The following is a 19,065-nucleotide window of genomic DNA, read 5'->3' as shown; positions in this document are numbered from 1 at the left end:
AAATTCAGAGTGGTGGGACTTCCCACCTGGTATTAAAACAGCTTCAGTGGTCACTGGCTATGGCAGCACACTTTCACAGGAGGAAGGAATAAAGCAGAAGCGCTGCTTCACACTCAGTGAAATACTGCTGCAAGCATTTGCACTACCTTGGTTTCTTGTTCTCTCCTTCTCCAACATCTCTATTTCAGAGCATTGACTCATGTTCTTTCTTCCCCATTCTACTGAAAAAGCTAGCAATGTACCTCTTTTTTTTGTTTGTTTTTAATCACCAGAGAGCTCTGAAAAGAAAGCAGCAGAACAGTTACTGCTTTTAAAACTTCCCTATTTTTAATAATGGGACACTGCAGAGGGGATCCTATAAAAAACTATCAACTTTGAAAAAGAGAGTCATTACTACTTTTTTTTTTTTTAAGAGTGGGCTTTTACTCCAGTGCTTGAAAGGTCAGTTTTGTGAAGGATCTGAGTGTTTTGAACTCCTGCTGAAACTGGTAAGTGTTTAGCACTCATGCCAAGTTGAAGCATCTGGCACTAAGTTAACTGTGTTCAGCAACAGAGACTGCTGAGGTTTTTAGAGATTCCTAAGTCATTACTGTCAAGGAGATTCTTATCCCACCCCTTCCCTTCGTATTCCCATGCTAAACTACAGTGGCCTGTATCCTATTAACAGTTCCGGGAAAGCAGGCAAAGCTCTGCTGAAGGTAAGAGCAGCCTTCCTCAAAAGCAGTTGGCAGGACGGGCATCTAAACATTGCTCTTCCCTTTGCTTCCTGTGTGAATCAAGATCATTTTTTCCCAGATGGGTTGATGTCCTGATGCCCAGAACCAGACTAGATTTGGATGACAAAAATCACTGAGGAATTTGACACAACCTGAACACAACAAAATGTTCCCAACTGGGTCCCTGCTGAAAGCCACAGCAGGTTTTACCAAATTTATACTGTTTGAACATCAGCCCCAGTAGATTTGGCAGAAGAAAATCTATTAAAGTTCAAAGCAACTTCCAACTTCATTCCTCACAAAATTCATTCACGAGCATGAGCCTTGCTCAAGATTTATCCCACATGCAATTATCTTTGGAAAAACAAAAAGTACATACTGTGCAGCCCTACAGTGGCTTCACATAGGGAAGACCAAAAACTACTTTCAAAGACTGCTGGGAAACCAGCCAAGAGGGAAAGCTGCAGCATCCTTATGACCACTCCTTACTGGCAGTTCCAAGAACAAAAATTGTTTTTAAAAGTTGAATGATTTAGATGAGTAACCATAGGTATGGGATGAAGTCACCCCTTCAGTATTACTAGCCCCAAGATGGCCACTGATCACTTTCAGACATGTTTTTTGTCCGCACAGCATCTTTTCCCTGTTTCCATCAGAGATCTGACTTTTTTTTCCCCCCCTTCCTTTCCATACAACCATCAGACCAAACTCTGTATTTTGATATTTGCTATATTCCTGAGCACCATCTGTCCATTTTTTGGCATCAACTTTCCAGGGAGACCAACTGCTACTTCTCTCACACCACGGTGACAAAAGCAAGAGTCCTAGAATGTGCTACTGCCATCTCAGGGGTGGACAAGCATGCAACAATATAGCACAGATCAATTCATTTTTGTTTCATCACCTATGTGAGACAAAATAATCTCTTCTCTTTAAAACTGACTAACAGTACTTCATGAAGTAACTTACCTAAATTGTAAAAGTTTTCTCCTGAGCTTTTTCCATGGAATGTAAACCAAAATTAGAAGAGATTTATTTCATAAGCTGTAACTCCTATTTCTTCAGTAAGAATCGCAGACGCGATCCATTCAGTGCTCACCTTACTGTTAGCAACATCTCCAGCAACTTCAACATTTTTAAGAAAATTCTTGCTCTCTCACACCTCATAAAGCAATCCCAGGAATGTGCCTCTAAAGTTTTAAACAAAAACTGGAAGCACTTGTCATCTCCACCTTCTTTCCACTCCACTCTGAAGACAATCATTATCGCCAGCCTGTGTGCCAGGTCACAGCACTGAGAGCCCGCTGGGGCACATCCTGCAGTGCCTTCATTCCTCAGGCACAGGCAGAAAGATCTTCGCCATCTGTGGTAGATAAAAGGGAGCTACTCAAACCTGCCAGAACACTTAAAAAGCTCGTTCCAAGCATGACAGAAAGTTCCCAGCACTTAATGTCTGCTGGGGCTAATTCAGCAAAGAGATTTTACAAGGAAATGTTTGTCTGAAAATGGCCAAAATAAAAACATAATAAATAAATACATTTTTTTTTAAATAATAATAATTTAAAAAAAAAAAAAAACACGTTTCCCACACAGGTCAAAAGCCACATGGAATGACTAATGACAGGTTTCCTACACTTTCAGGGCCACTCAACGTATTGCACAAATCCCAGCCACTGGCATATGCAGCAGCAGAAGCTAGCTGAACACACAGGTATTTTTAAAGCAGTATCCTAGTGCATCCAAGCAAACTACAGGAGGTAAGAAAGGGCTTGAACAACAGAATCAATACAATCCCCTCTGAAAATTACTACGGTTTATGCTAAGCTTTATGGCTGAAGATGTTACAGCAAGATTAACTTCAAGAGAATAAACTACTCAATCTAAGCTAAGGGAGATACGAAGAGTTTGTTTTTACCAGAAAGCTGACTTAGTATTTGTGATAAAAACACACAAAAATTACAGGGGAAAAAAAAAATCTACTTAAATCTGTCTTTTAAGTAATACTATTAAAATATAGGTCATGTTTGAGCTGTAACTATATAAATATTTGATCAAAGGAACAGGGGGCTGCAGTGTTTTGTGTTTTCTCTTGTTCAATAACTGCACACAGTGCCAATTAGAACAGTAGGGTTGCACAATACCTTTTGCAGGGACTCATCTTTCCACTCTGTTTCGAGTTAATCACGTGTCACGTTGCTCTGCGTATTCTGCGTTCAAATGCAGCAGCCTTTGCAGCAAGTAAAACCGATGGTGTCCTCTCATCCGACCACAACAAGCACTGAAAATGTTTTGGGGATACAGATGATACAAACTGTACCTGATCAGATGGACTGGCTATGTGCACATGGAAGGAAAGGAGAGAGTATTACATACTTGCACAAAATTAGGTTTTGTAGCGTGGCACCCAGTGGTTAGATACAGCTCCATATAATGAACCACAAGGACGCTCCTCTTAATGATAAAACTCGCCAACACTAAAATGACAATATGGGGTGCAGACATTACAAACTGTATTAGATCAGGTATGATCAGCTACATGAACAGAGGAAAAGAAGAGCATGAGAGCTCTATCTGTCCTCCAGCAGTGGGAGGAGGTCTCACTTCACTGTGACTCACTGACCTAAAGATACCTGGCTGCATGGACCGTTATTTGGGAATCACTACTCAAGACAGATATTCCCCTTCATGTTTGGGATTTCCAATTTGTATGTCTATTGGCATTATTCTCACATATTATTATACACAGCAGAGAGGCAGATTTGTAGTGCTCTTATTATTGCAGATAATTAAAAATCTGAGGCTACTAATCATTTACTAGAAGATGAGAAGTCAGATAAAATAAAACAAAGCCCATTCCACATCTAAAAGAAGTAGCAGCGTTACACCAATCTTAATCAGCTATTATACTCCTGGCATTCGTTTTGCTGACAAAGGCTTTGGAAATGACAGAAGAGGAAAATTTCATTTCCTTTCTATTAGCCACAAGTAACAGTATAGGTAGACTTTTTCAGTCTCCTTCCTGTTTGTGAAGTCCACTTGGACAATTGAATTACAATTAAAAGCTTAAAGGCTTAGTCACTAACTGATCATCCTGAAGGTTTGTTTGCTGATTAAACCATGATTAAATCTCGGACTGTTATACCCCTTTAACTTTTCTAAGGGCAGGAAAGTGATAAAGATCAGAAATACTTAAAATGAACTTAAAGAGAAACAAATTTTTATAAGAAGTTTATTTTTTTTTTGTATTGTGCAGTAGTTATACAAAGTAAGCGGCCAGAGCTGCCATTTTGTCCTTGGGTTTCTTTGGATTGGGTCTTCCTCCAGGCCTCCGGCCTTTACCTCTTCCTCGACCTTGCCTTCTTCCTTGTCCCCCACGGTGCATGGGGTGCCTCATGGCTGCATGTTTCAGCTCCACCAGGTCTTGAAACACAGGGTCACAGAATACGCAGCCGGAATGCTGGGTCTCATCACCAGGTAGAGGAGATTTGGCTTTGTTAAAATCTACGTCCACAAGGGCTGCATCACACAAGTCACAGGTCTCTGGTGACACTCGGACTTTGTGGGCATTCTCAAAGAAGTGCACGATCACGTTGCATTTGTTGCAGGCCATCTTCCACTTGGGACCTGATGTCGAGTCTAGCACCAGAACCCCATTCTCACATTCAACGCACTGCCCAATTCCAAGCATGCTAAGAGAATGCTGGCATGTGGGGTGGGTGCATTCATTACAGCCCATTCCTGGTGGAAGAAGAGTAAAACTATACCACAAGGAACCCTCTACAGCACCACTACATAGTTTGCAGGAAGAGAAACACAGAACTGAAAGACAGTTTAGTATATTACAGGTTTTCTAAACCACTGCACAGAGGAACATATCCCCTAAAGGCAATCTGCCTTTTTCAGATACTCAGCATAATCCCTTCCTCTATTTTCTTTTTTATTAATGGCTTTCAGAATTCCCAGACAATGCCAATGTACAGTACATGAAGCTTGGATATATTAATGATTAAAAAAAAACAACTTGTTTTCAGTGAAATGTACGGATCCTAGCTATTTCATTTAATACTTGCACTGTACGCTAGCAGCATAAGACATTTTTAATTAAAAGATGGTAATAAAAAGATGCCAAAAAGCTCCTGATATGCAGTCAGAGCTTCCAAGCACTACCTAAAATAAGTTTTGATCTGCCATTTATTATACCAACTGCTACTTTTTCCCTTTAGTGTGCTACAAGTTGTCAAAGGACATTATCTTTGCATCAAAATACAATTCCCCTACTCTCAGGGCTGGCTTTAAACTATATCCCATCCATATATGGTGCATTAGAAAAGTCACCTTCATGCAAATAAGTTAATTTCTTATTTGGCTTCATAAAACCTGTTGTGGTCCATTCAGCATTCCGAGTTATTTCTCTAAAAATTTTAAGACGTGGCTATGTGACTAACAGTAAAGTGTTTCTCTAGCCACTCCACATAAGCCATTTTAAAAAAAAAGGTCACTTCAAAAATAGCCAATCTTGTGGTATTTGAATTCATGCACAAAACACAGCAATTTCAGTGAAAACAGCTTTCACTAAATTCTAGGGCTACTGAAATAACAAGAACAGTTTAAAACTTACTAGCCTCTCTCTTCTGTCTTACAGTGAATGTAATAAGAATAGTCTCTCTTGTATTCAATAACATACATGGGAAACTTTTGCAAAGATGACTAACATCTTTGCCAGTGGTGATTAAAGCAAAAAGTAATCGTGTTCAGAACTAACACATTTTGTTCAGCTATTTTGATACGAATTTTAGGTATCTAATATAATTTGAGTAGCCCTTTATACTAGGCAACCCTCATTAAAAACTATTTTAAAAGTACAGTCCATAACACTGTACCTAATGTATTTCAAGTGAAGTTGATGCCTGCATGTTCACAAAATTCCTACCTTTTTTCATGTCCCTGAAAGGAGGATGGTTGTAACAGTATGGACAGAGAGGGTAGCTCTTTCCTCTGGATCCAGAAGACCACAGCACCAGCTCAAAGTCATCCAGGGGGCAACGCAACTCTTTGTAGAGTTTAATTGTACCATTCTGTGGGAGACTGTAGGTGTCGTCACAGTGAGAGCAGTGCAGACGACTTGGTTTGGCCTGGAAAGAGAAAATAAATCTCCAGAACATCTGTGTTGTCAGTAGGGTTCAAAACTCACAGGAAATCCAACTGCGACCACTTTCTGGTTTGTAACCCATGGAAAAGCTCCATCAGGCTTCTTGTCTTTCCACCCCTCCCCAAGAAATCCATTCTTGACAACCACATTTGAATCCAAATTCAGTAACGGAAAGAGGGTTTCAACTCAACGTCGGCCAGCAAGTGAAGTTTAAAATACAAGTGTGACATGAACTTACCTGAATATACTTCATGAAACGATGGCATTTGCCACAGCGGGAAAGAGGTTTACCCGTAGCAGCTAAGGGTGAAAAAGACACTTCCATCAGCTCATCCATACCTGCAGAAGAGATGATTACATTTGTGTTAGAATTCTAATTCCTAGGAGGAAACCTTGCACAAAATCATCTACAGGACCCGTGAAGATGTAATGGGAATAGTCAACAGCTTATTTCAACTAGTTATTGTGAATAGCTTATTCACAATGCTCTTCTCTCTTTAAGATGACTTTTTATTTAAAGAGTTTTTCAATAGGCACACATGAACACACTGGGGTAAGTACTTCAGCTAGTCTGCAGCTTTTCAGAACTCAACACTACACAGTCACAAATAAGTTTGAAATGGAATTTTAGAGACTTGATTGAGTTTATTTCCCTTTGGAGAGAGAATTCATATGACTGGAAACTCTCAGTCATAGCATGATTTTCAGTGAGCCTAAACCCCTGAAAAAGCAACCTAATACTTAGGTAATTTCTAATAGTGTCTTTACAACAATTAAGTAGTTGCATAGAATTTTACATGTAAAACAAGTTTTACCTGCAATAGAATCCACAAAATAGTGAAATTTCCTTTTGAAGATGTCAAGGGTGTGCTCCAGGACCTGATGGTAATTTGCTTTACCCAGAGCTATTAAGTTGAGTTGCTTTTCCACAGCACTGCGAATTGTAGGAAGAACTAATTCTGCATCTAACAGAAAACCAGAGATGTCAGCAACGAAGCAGTAATGAAATATCAGAAACAGTAGAAAATTGCCTCATACATAAACTGATATAAACAAGTTTTAATTATTATAGCTTGTGGAATTAGTAATACTTTCCTAGATGCATCATTTCAGACACAAACATTACTTATACAGTGACAACAGCCTTTGACGTACTGAAGGAGCCAAAAGGTAAGAGGATGGATTTTGGGTGAAGAGTATTTGACTGACCTATTTTGTAATAACCATGAACCAGAACAATTCCAAGATTTGTAGGCTTTAGTCTCCGACCACTCTCTACCGTGACATAGTTTCGCTGGCAAATGTTGTTGATGTGGACTGGAATACTTGCATCAGTTCCTGCCACACAAAGGAAGACAATACATCCATCAAAGCTTTCACCAAATTAATTATTTCTGACTTCTCTGGTTTTATGTCATATTATAACATTTCTTAGCTTAAAATGCATATACCTTTTTATTGCTACCCTGTTTCCAATGGGTAATTATCTAGTAACGCCTATGTTCCTTTGCAGTTATGAAAAGTCTGAAATATGTATTTTGACCTAAATCCTTTCATCTCTTCCAAGGAATTAGAGATGGGAAGATAGCTATTCTCACAATCACTTGTTCTGGAAAAATACAGGGAAGTTAGAGACTATGTTGTTTTTGACTGAACTTGTTTATGAAAATGTATTGAATGAAGCAAGTCAGATCGAAAAAGAAAATTAATATTGTGATAAATTGTAGAATAAGACACAGAAAGGCTACTGGAGACAGCAGAGCTGAAGCATGCTGTTCTGACAGGTAATCATTCCTAAGAATAGTACATGTATTCTTCCACACAACACCAGATCTTTCTAACAAAGAAGCAACAATGATGGATTATGAAAGAATGTTGCTTTAGCCAGAAACTAGGCATAAGAATAAGAAGGGGAAAGGAATATTGGGAATAGAGAGTCCACTGTCCACTAAGAGATGCTATTGTGGTTCAAAAGGAAAAGGATCACTACTGAACCTATTCAAATGAATACTGAAAGGTCACTGCTGACAGAGATAGCTCAGAGAAATGATTCAGACCCTTTGCTCTCTTGATAGATGCATTACAGGATAACGTAATTTAAGTGAGTTCATACCAATGCCATGCTTTTCCATCAGAGTGATAAGTTCTGCTTCTGTCAGGTAATCAGGAGGGCTGGTTTGCTTTTCCAGCAATTTTATTTCACCAATTGGAAAAAGATCTCCTTTCTCACAGTGCGGAAGGCTCTCTTCTAATGGGATGCTGTGCCAAGGCATAATTTCTGTGAACCCTGGAGGTAAACAAAGTAATGAGAGATTATCTTCACAGCTTTCAAAAGGTCAAGATATATGCTTCTAATTTTAACATGGGCTGCACTATACAGATCAAGGTTTGCCATACATACAGACTGATGCCATACCACGCAGACAATATTTGAAATACTATATCAAGAGACAAGATCTCCCACAACACTGCATCAAATCTGTTTTGTGGGTGACTTGTGTCAGGGATGATGTATGGAGAGTAAAAAAAATAAAATAAAATAAAAATAAAAAATCTTTCCTTGAATGAAAGCATAGTTCCAGAAGTCTTACCAAATGGCTGGGAAGAGCTTGTTAAGAAAATGCAAAAAGTAAGTTGTATTAACGTAAAAGACTATTGGGCTTGCTTGCCATGAAAATCTCAGTGGTGGGGTACTACACTCTTCTTACTGAGTGGTAACCGATTTTCTTACGCTAATGGGAAAAAAAAAAATCCATCTTTGTATAAACTAAACCACAAAAGACACTTGCTGTCTAAAAAAAAGACTGTCTTTACACTGGCAAGTGTAGCATTAACTCTTGAGACTACTACATGAAAAATAGGACTTTTTCTAGTGTAATTGAAGTACGGAAACGAAGACAAAGGTTTGGTCCTTGTGACTTTAATGGCTGCAAAAATAAAAAGTCTTCAAAATTCTATTTGACCCCAAAACTTCACTTTTATATCCATTCAATGTATATATGGGAAAAATAATAATCTGTAGCTAGCTACTTACTTCCTGGCTAGTCTTACCTGGTGAAGTTACCAGTTTTCCAATACAGGTAAACCGTTCAGGGCCGATACTGAAAGAAATGGTCGTTTGTAGGTACTTGCAATCAGCGCTCACGGTGGCAATAAAATGCCTAGTTATGTACTCATATAGTCGCCATCCATCTCCACCTGAAGATAAACAAAATCTTAGTCCCACAAATCAAGTCCTGCAGCTCTACATAAAATTTGCACTAAATTTTTCACCAGATTTCCACGTCTATCACAGGAAAAACTGGTACATTAAAATAAAATTCAAAAGTCCATCAAAATCATGTAGTAGAGACGTTATACTGCTACGAACAGGAACTAATTCTTACTCTTGTGCTTTCAATATACCATCTAGCTGTGGCCACTTAATACATGGCCATTTAATAACCTTTACAGTTAGAAAAACTAAGTATGTTAAAAGTTTGAATATCAGAGATTATTTCACTGATTCCTGAAAATCAGAATTTACCAGTGTTCTACAACAATCTTCGTTATTCCTAATGAACAGCACAATCCATTTACTGTATTTTCTTATAAGTTTTAAATTATCTTTTGAGGGATTACAGCATAAAGTCAAATCTTACATTCTAATGTAAGTAACACAAACCATAGAGACCCATTTAAAATACAGTTAAAGTCTGATTTACAGACACATACAATCAAGTTTCAGTATTTAGGAGCTACTACTAAGGCGCAAATTTCTCTAAATGGAAGTTTGAAATACAATATTAAGTTGGCTACTCCCTGTTCTTAACAGTTTTAGGGTGCTAAGGATCAATTAGTGAAGAGCAGACCAGCTCTGATCTTCACTGTTATCAGAAATTAAAGTTAAGAAAGTCTGCTCTCTCACCCGTTCCTGAAATTCAGATAATTATATTTTATGTTAAAACTCAGGGATTTTCAACCCAGCCCCTATAACCCAAAGAACCAGTTTCCTTGTAGTGTTCTAGTGCTACTCAATTTGTCTATACCCAATTCTGCTTCTGTTGCAGCTTTCATTGGAGTGATGGGAGGATGGTCCCCTGCATCATGGCCTTTCCTTGGACGATTAATGCCTTCTGATAGCAATGCTTTTACCTGGTGAAGGACAAGAGAGAAAATAGACTGAAGTGGATAACAGGTCTCTATTATCAGGTTAAGAAACTTTTCAGATCAAATTCATAACAATACTATGTCCATAAGTAGAAGCAATTACAGACATTAACTGTTTGCAAAAAACTACAGACCAAGACATACCAGGTAAGACATATCTGAAACACAGACTAGAGAACAATCTGTTGAACAGTACAGGTTTTGCTTCATGTACTCACAGTTTCTGCCCAGTAGGGATTATTGGCTTGTTGTCTCAAACATCCTTTCAAGTCAAAGTTTTCTGGATAATGGGTAGTTTCTGTTCGAGGGTAGCTAATGTAACCCTGCATATAAAGACGCTCTGCTATTTGCATGGCATGCTGCGGACCCATTCCTGAGAAGGGGTATGAGAGAAGGAAATCACAATCACAGTGATACGTACATGATTTTGTTTGCTGTGTCTAGAAGTATTCATTATCGAAGCATTTAAATAAATCAGTTCAGCCTTTCTGTAAGACTTGTCACCTTGATCTTACCCAGCACTTCGCTTTTGACATGCTTTCTAAATTTGTTCCCCAAAATGATACATTATAGGGAAAGGACACTATCAAAATATGTATATGCTTATTTCTGCTGAGAAGCCAAGGTATTTTGCTTTAAATCAGTGTGAAAATCTGAACTTGTACACATACCTAAAGCAGCACTGGCCACTCGTAGCATTTCTACCGTGTTCAGAGCCAGTGGTCTCTGCTTCACCTTCTCTTTTTTACTCACAGATTCTACCTAGAAAATAGTATTTTTCCAGTAAAAGTTTTGAAGTTTGGTAACTGATAAATATATCACTTCCATTATGACTAAAACCACATGGTGTACCTAACATTACCTGTTGCTCTCATATCATATGTTTTTTTTTCTTAGAGCAGTAACCACCAATATCCATGTATTTTTACTTTAGGAAATCTGACTATAGACAGTTTTACCAAATTCTAAAGTTATAGTCCTGAGGTTCCTTTGTGCTATATGATTAGACCTGCAAGTGGAAATGCAGCAAGGTAGCTTATTGCTATCTTACTTCTCGTTTAACTAAGCAGCACATATGTCGGTGCTGCAAGGATTTAATGCTTAATCCAAGTAATGGTCCTAACTATAAGGATCCAGATTTTTAAAAGCATTATGCAGTCTTTGAACCCTGATGGCTGTAAACACTTAAATCCAAACATACTGCCAAACAAGTATTGAACAGAACAGAATTACAAGTTAATTGGCTATAAAGACTGTACCATACACATGATTAAAAATTTAACTGCAGGAATATTGCCATATAAGTAATTAAATTCTGATTTATACAGTGTCTCATGGGAAATAAGAGGTCTGCTCGGAGAGTTCTGAACTGTATTTCTCAGCAGGTTTAGTAATGAAGACTTTCTATCACGAATGATGATCATTTCCGAAGTCAATACTAAGAATGGGCTTTCTGTTGAGATGACCACACTAGCATAATATGAAATACAATCAAGAACCTCTTGCCTTTTATTCTCTTCTATAAAAAGTTGAATGGAATAAATAATAATAAAAAAGAAGATACAGATGATATTCTACACCCCTCTTTAACAAAAAACAACATGCAGCAGATGAGATATTACACAGTATTTCATTAATGCGAAACATGCTCTATCAACACTTCATACGTATTCATACCTTTGCTTCTTTTGCCATCTTCGTTATATTCAGGAACATTTGAGCAATCTCACGATCAAACACCCTCACTCTATCCCAATCCAAAGTCAGAGAACTTTCTTTCTCAGGATTCACCTAATGGACAAAAAAAAAATTAATTGCCACCAACACTATTACTGAAAGTGTGAGAATGCAAAATTCCAACAACAATCCAGCAAGCAAACCCTAATAATACTCGTTCTGCAACACAAGTGCTCCAAACATGCAGTTATACTCTTTTTCCCAGGGACTTCTGAGAAAGACAGAGTATGTTGAGTTCAGGGGCCACGAGAGTGACTAGAATTATTCTTGCAGTTAACTGAAATACCATACTTATTTTTCTGCAAGGAATAGCAAGGGCTGAAGCAGGCTGAAATTTAAAGCTTATCATTTTGATCTAGCTAAACTAATTTTTTGTATTAAAAGTACAATGTAACTAGGTCATGTTTCAAGTCCCACATACAAAAATAAATATGAACCAGACAATATGAGCGCAAGAAACTCTGAAAACAGGCAACAAATACTTCCTGGTATGACACACATGAATGAGATGCATCAGAGAACAGATGAGAGTAGATGCTAGATTTCTTCTTCTATTATTATTTATTTTAAAATCTAAAAACGGCAACTTTTTACCATCTATCTTTTATTTGTTTAAACAATCCTTGTCATCACAAGCAGTAAAATCATGTTAGTTTGCTCTCAGAGCTTGGACAGCAGCAAGGCTATAAAACTGCCATAAGCTGCCAAAGTATTCAGAGGACTCAATTGCCAATTAACACAATGAGCATTTTATTTGCTTTAAAATTCCAATACTCAGCAATGCCAATGTTTGCTGGCAGCCTAATTAATTCTTGGATTCAAATTAACACCACAGTCAGTCCAAGGACCCCAGGGAACAAAGGCAAACCGTTTCAAGTAGTCTTTCTGGCTGAGTCTAAGCTTAGCTGGTTAACGCTGAAGAATTCTTATAAGCAGCACACAATAACCACTTTAATACAAAAAACTGACATCCTGGAATCTGTTCTAGAGAGAGTGGTGACACACATGTGAACTGAATGAAAGCACACAAGTAAATTGTAGGCATTGTGAATTCTTGTCAGCAACTACAAATTTATGAATGGACAAAATGGAAATAAGCACATTTCTTTGTATACAAGGAACACATATTTTTACCAAACAAGTATTGTAAAGCTTACTTTAGCTTGCAGCACCCAGTAAGTCTCAGGCTTAAATGACTGGATTTTGTCATGCCTTTCAACACAGAATCCAAGTGTTGGCGTCTGACATGGCCCAAAGGAGATGAGAGAGCTGTCTAAATTTCCATATTTCCCCTGAAAATACTTAGTCTGAAATCTAAGAAAAAAAATACAGGAACAAGTACATTAATATGCTCATTCCCATGAAAAGCAAAAAATTTCATAAACTTTTATAGACATAAATGAATAATCTATTCAGTCATTCACGTATTTGTCAAAAAAAAAAAAAAGAGCAATCTCAGAAACATCAAGTCTTAAAGCTAAAGAAGTCATAAATACTTTGCCTCACAGAATCTTGTTTATTCAGAAAGAAATGTGGGAGCAAGTCATAAAGGAAGAGTATATAACAGCTGCTGATGTACTTTATCTTAGCTCAGTTAAAGCCGTAACGCTTTCTATAAATTTCTTTTTATTTGTCCATGCATAAAATTGTTTGGTTTGGTGCTCAGCAGAATTAGCCACTACAGCTTTAAGGCATATTTTGTGGACAGAGCAGTATTGCTGAACCTTTCACAAAACCGTCTGTAATCTGTGCTGTCACCTTGTAAATGCACAGCCAATTCTAAGGTCCAGCTCCTGGCGGGCATCCACTGACAGAGCTTCATTGCGATTGGGTTCTCCCAAATGATTCATGGCATTGCAGATGTCTGTGTCAGTAATGGAACTGAATTTAGCTCTATAAATCGTCCTTTCGGTGCTACGAGGTTTGTTCATAACAGGAAGAACAGCATCAAGAACCTAATGAAGATCAGAAGCATATTTTGTAAGTAATTGAAAGCTAAGGGCTGAAGTCATTTTTTCTCTTTAGAGGAGGAAAAAAAAAAAAAAAACACTCCCCACAAAATGTTTGCTGACACATAATTTTCTTCATTCAGAAGATGTCATGGCAATACATTAACTGATAAGAACAGCATTTGTCATGCTCTCAGAAGTGTATTAAGAATGGGCAAAATTGAAGGATTTATTTATTAAACAGCAACTGCCGGAAGTGAAGCACTATTCTTAGCTAAGGGCGAATAAATCCACCAGTGCAGCTGCAGCATCTTTTGGTGAGCATGTATCTGTTTCTATCCCAGTTTACTTCTATGTATTACCAGGGCACAGTTATGAAATAGTGGTATTTAAAGAACTTAAATACTTGATAAAATGAAGTCATTTTTTAAAAAATAAAAAAATAAAATTAAAAAAAAAGACAAAAAATAGCTTTCATGTAGACTTCTGGGAATAGGGTATTTAAAAAATAATCTTTGTGCAAAATTTTAGTTCTATACCTATTGTGGGCAGAGTCCAAACTCTTGCTGCTGTAAGCAGCCACTAAGCTGCTTAAACTCTTGCTGCTTAAAAGCAGCTTCTTAGCTCAAAAGTGTCTAATCACCTAATGAATCAAGGATGATAGAAATTAAGTTTTATACAGATAGCAAAATAACTACTCCAGCTTTGAAACAGTCTGATTCTCAAAGCACTGGAATGTTTGAACTTTTAAGAGACCTTCTTATTCATCTCAGATGAGCAACATCTATGAAATTGTTTATACTTTTTAACTGACAACTTAAAAACATTTATTTCCACCAAGGCCTCCATGCCTTTAAATCTTTATTCAACTTAGTTTAAATTGTACTGTATATCAGTACATCAGAATAACATAATGGTAGTACTGTATGCCACAAATGAATATATTACAGCATTATGAATCTTAGAACGAAATCTTACTTCAAAACAGATGTTTTCTCCTTCCTTATCACAGTCCAACCACAAGACAATGCAATCACAGCCTCTCCCCTCCACCTGTGAGAGAAATTAGCACAGTTCTTCAGCAACTCAAAAAAAAAATCTCACTAACTGTGTAGCTTTTATTTCTATTTCATAGGTAAATCATTTGGTGCAAAAAGGGTTGGAAGAATATATTAGAAGCGACAAGAAGTCTGCTGTACTTAAACAGTGGTTGAAGAAAGAAGCAAGCTGTTGTTCATGGGACCAGAAGTCTGCCTACGAGATACTTTTCTGCAGGATATGAACCTGACCCAGTCTGTGCACGCAACTTTGGGCACAGTTCTTTCCTCTTTCTGCATCTTAATTCCCAAATCATTTTTAAAAAATAATTTATATACATAAAACATCAAGAACCACTTTCCTAGCTCGTAAAGATACCATGAAGTCTACATTTACCTTACAGAAATCAGTTTTATACCACAAATACCTGCTTTCCAGAAACAGTATTATTTTGAAAAGGCATCCAAATGACCACTTTCCTCTCAGTACATGTGAGAAGTGACCAATAATCAGAGACATTTTAAAGCATTTACAAGCTAGGCCTTGCATGTGCTGCTATGAGCCAAACATGTATCCAACACTCCAATTTTGAGAAGCAAGATATTGACCGACAAAAAAAATAAAAAAGCAAAGGCATGTGTCAGTTCAACAAGGCAAAGATTTCAGAAGGCATACAAACCAATGGGTTGTTTGTTTTTTTTTTTAAAAAAAAAAAGATCTAATCTTTAACAAAAAGCCACTCTCTGCAGGGAAGAAAGCTCTCATTTAGGAATGTACTCATTTATCTTTTACTCTAGAGCAACTCTAGAATATTGTATAACATGCTGCCAAACGCTGCCCACTATAATGAAGTAGGAAAATATAAATAAATCTAACATTCAACAGCCTACAATGTGATGAACAGTGCCTTCTGATGGCTTGTTTATCTCAGAGGGAAGGTATGTAGCAAATATTTTGAAGTACAGGGAATCCTTTGCCATTACCCTCCAATAGAAGACCATCTATGGTGAAAACAGTCTCAATTTCTTATATTAGACTGAAGATAACTGATCCACTCTAAGAGCTTGTAAAGGGTTATATTTCTGGTTCTTAAACAGTGCTAGCTAAAGCGTAAGATTTTTATTTTTTATAAATAAAGCCAGGCTAATTCAGAGCAAAATACCGTTACACCGTTTTTTGAAAATTAGTAGTATTTTTTATTGCTTTCCAGGACCACAGAATAATTTCATTTGTTCCACTTTTCTTGGAACGATAAAAATAGATCTCACCACTTTGTGTTCAACAGAGGAAGAATAAGGACAACATTACCCTTGAAGAGAATATGCTCCGGAGGAAATAAACCAAAAGAATGACAAAACTGAAAGATGCATCTCAAATACATCTCATAAGAAAGCATACCTGTAAAAACTTCACCATGGTCAGTTTGGGATTAGCTTCTTTCTTTTCTGTGGGAGCTTTACTGAAAAGTTCTGCTGGATCCACCTTGTCCCAACTGTTGTATTTTCCTGAAAAGCAGAAGTGCATTAAGTTGAGCTGTAAACATATATTTAAAAAAGCAAAACAAAACATTATTTCATAAAATGCTTGGCTTTCAAAATTTGTCTTGGAAAGCCTTCTACCCTAATATATCGTGCTTTACTGGTTATCTAGGGACACCTTAACTTTTTGTGTGAATAGCGGCTCTCATTTTGAGACATGATAGACAAAAGAAAAAACACTATACACCTTTCAGTAATTTTAACATGAGCTATTAAAAAGCCTCTTTGTACAGTTAACCCGGTCATGACAAGGGGGGAACTATTTTTCCTTGTTTTCACAGCACACATAGAAGGAGCACACTGCAGACTGTTTTACTGCTCATTACTTATGGCCAGTTATTATGTCTCAGCCCTGTTATGCTGTGGAGCTTCCTGTGTCATCACTTTCTCATATCGTTGCATTTGTTCATTTCCATTTCCTAGAAGTACTTGTTGGTGATAACAGTTAGCAATTACATGATACTGTACCTCTTTAAAGCACTGCGTAAATAACTCAGAACTTAGTTCTCAAAATTGTGAGGTAGTTAGGATCAGAGAAAAAAAGAGTACTCACATGATTAATTCAACACTTCAATGCAAGTTAGTGACAGGATTCCATGCACATGATCCGTACCACATTCACACTCTATTTTGTTCTAGCTCACTATGGTGCTTTAGAGATTATGCCTTTGGACTCTGTATTCCTGAATTACCTTTCATCCAAAGTAGCAAAATATTTTTAATGCTTAATAAACTGACTTTATCCGCCTTCTTTTTCCACTAATATAATTCAAGTACTGTAAACATAAGTTGCATGCCTACAGTCATGCAAGAAGTCAGCCAGAAGACTAGAAACAAGCTAAGAACTACTGCACATAAACAATCTTGTCACCCTCCTTTCCTCTTTAGTTTTCTCTAATGTTCTTCCTGAAGAAAACAGTGATCGTGGAAATAGTTAAGTCCTTGACAATTTTACAAATAATATCACTTAGAACACTTTGTGAACAAATACCTATGAAATCCAAAGTCATGACGTGACCACACACAGATGTCATCTTGAAATGGGCGCTCTGTCCTATAAATGATCCGGTGTACTCATGCACAGAGCATGCACCATTCAGTCCTTTGCGAGAGGACATGTTTCCTGTAAGAATAAGATCATAAATAGCAATGGGATTTAAAACAAACAAAAATCACCCAATGAAATAACCATTATTTCTTGTTAATTTTTTTCCCTATTTTCTAGGTCTGACAGCTAGGGTCTTCCTGGTCACAAAATTCTACTCTCCGATCAAGTTTTTTTCCAGTCAATTATCACTTTAGAACTTTTTCTAACAGACTTCGTTTTCCACCAAAACTATTCAGAATCTCCTTTACTTTTTCCCTCCCACCAGGAGTTTCTTACGTAAATACAACCCATTTTCTGGGTCAGTACAGATAACAATTAACTCATTCTGTGCTCCACACGATTTATAAAACATTTGCCATAGCTTCAAAAATCCCTGAAAAGCAACTAGGTGCTTGGTTGGCACTTTCCAGAAAGCACGTGCACCACAATACACTACAGCTACAAAGATTCCAGTTATAAAATTGAACAGTCATTAGCACACTAAAATAAAAAGAATAAAACGAAGAGAATGGAGCACCACACAGTTATTGCCAGAGCTGCAACCTGTGCTAAGGCACTGCTCACAGGTGAGCGCTGCCCCAGAGACAACCAAGCAGCCGACCTGGGTGCATCTAAACCTCACTTCACCTCCCGTGAAGCCTGGCAGAAGAGAAGGCCCGAAGCCAATTTATTTTCTCTCCTACCCCTGGAAAGGATCTTGGCGATGGACTGAGCCAGCGAGGGCTTCTCGGCGACCATCAGCACGGTCCTCATCTTCGGCCAGCGAGCCCCGCACCGCTCGGCGGCTCGGTGCAGCCTCCTGCAGCCACAGCACGCAGCTCACGGGGCACAACCCGCTGTTGGCCTGGAGGGGAGAAAACACAGGGCGGGCGTGCTGCAAAACCAGGTCGAGCAGCACATAACCGCGATTACACTCACACACACCTCGCAGCTCCGCGGGGCTCCGGCACCCCGGGCCGGGAAATGGCGGCGGGGGGCGCTGAGGGCTCGGGGGCCGCTGAGGCGCTGCGAGGGGCGCCCCGCACCTGGGCGGGAGGCAGCGGCCCCCCTTGCGCTGCCGGGGCACGGCTCCGGAAGGGAAGGGGAAGGAAAAGAAAAAGAAAAGGATGGGAGGGGAAGGGAAGGGAAGGAAGGGAAGGGAAGGGGCCGCCCCCCGCGGCAGCGACTCCTGGCGGAGCGGGGGAGCAGCGGGGCCCGGCGGCCCCAGCCCGCGCGTCCCGCCCTGTGTGAAGGGAAGCGGCTCACCTGCGGGCAGGCTGGCGGGCGGTCAGTAGATGTGCACGTTACCAGTGGAAGAAAAGTCGAGACAAACTCGGGGCTCTTTGTTCTTTAGCATGACTGAAGTTAGGACCTGTTAAAACAAATGCGTTCCTCTGTTTCGGTGCCTGGTTCCCTTTGACATCTGGGGAGCAGCTGGAATAATCAGGAGGCGAGTTGGAACCGAGTCTTCAGATATGTCAGATACATATTTTTTAATTTCCTCTACTAAAAGCCCTGTACAAAATCCAACGCCTCTTTTCTTCTTTAACACGCAACACACGTGCAAACTCGGGCCTGTGCTTACCTGCAAGGGGCAGCCAGGGCTCTCCTGAGCGGGGCTGAGGGACTGGGTGCTGGGGGCCCCTGCGCTCTGCTTTCCTTCTACACACACATGTAGCTGGTTTAACGGGACACACCAAGA

General features: G+C 38.8%; 1 protein-coding gene across 1 annotated transcript; it reads right to left on the bottom strand.

Moving 5' to 3' along the window:
* Positions 1–3,959: 3,959 nt before the first annotated feature.
* On the bottom strand, positions 3,960–18,442 carry TOP3B (DNA topoisomerase III beta). Its single transcript, XM_032199297.1, has 18 exons — positions 18,309–18,442; positions 18,068–18,228; positions 17,268–17,399; positions 16,137–16,243; positions 14,679–14,753; positions 13,510–13,706; positions 12,909–13,065; positions 11,692–11,805; positions 10,686–10,776; positions 10,233–10,387; positions 9,894–9,999; positions 8,917–9,063; positions 7,979–8,152; positions 7,075–7,203; positions 6,681–6,830; positions 6,104–6,204; positions 5,647–5,848; positions 3,960–4,454 (listed from the first exon to the last, which is right to left on the bottom strand). Exons 2-18 carry the CDS (start codon positions 18,135–18,137, stop codon positions 3,973–3,975), a joined length of 2,589 nt encoding a protein of 862 aa, XP_032055188.1. The 5' UTR covers positions 18,138–18,228; positions 18,309–18,442; the 3' UTR covers positions 3,960–3,972.
* Positions 18,443–19,065: the final 623 nt, after the last annotated feature.

This window comes from Aythya fuligula, chromosome 17 (genome assembly GCF_009819795.1).
Source record: "Aythya fuligula isolate bAytFul2 chromosome 17, bAytFul2.pri, whole genome shotgun sequence".
In the NCBI taxonomy this organism is placed as follows: Eukaryota; Metazoa; Chordata; class Aves; order Anseriformes; family Anatidae; genus Aythya; species Aythya fuligula.
The sequence above is the reverse complement of the archived record's forward strand: the minus strand, read 5'-3'. Positions and strand labels throughout refer to the sequence as shown.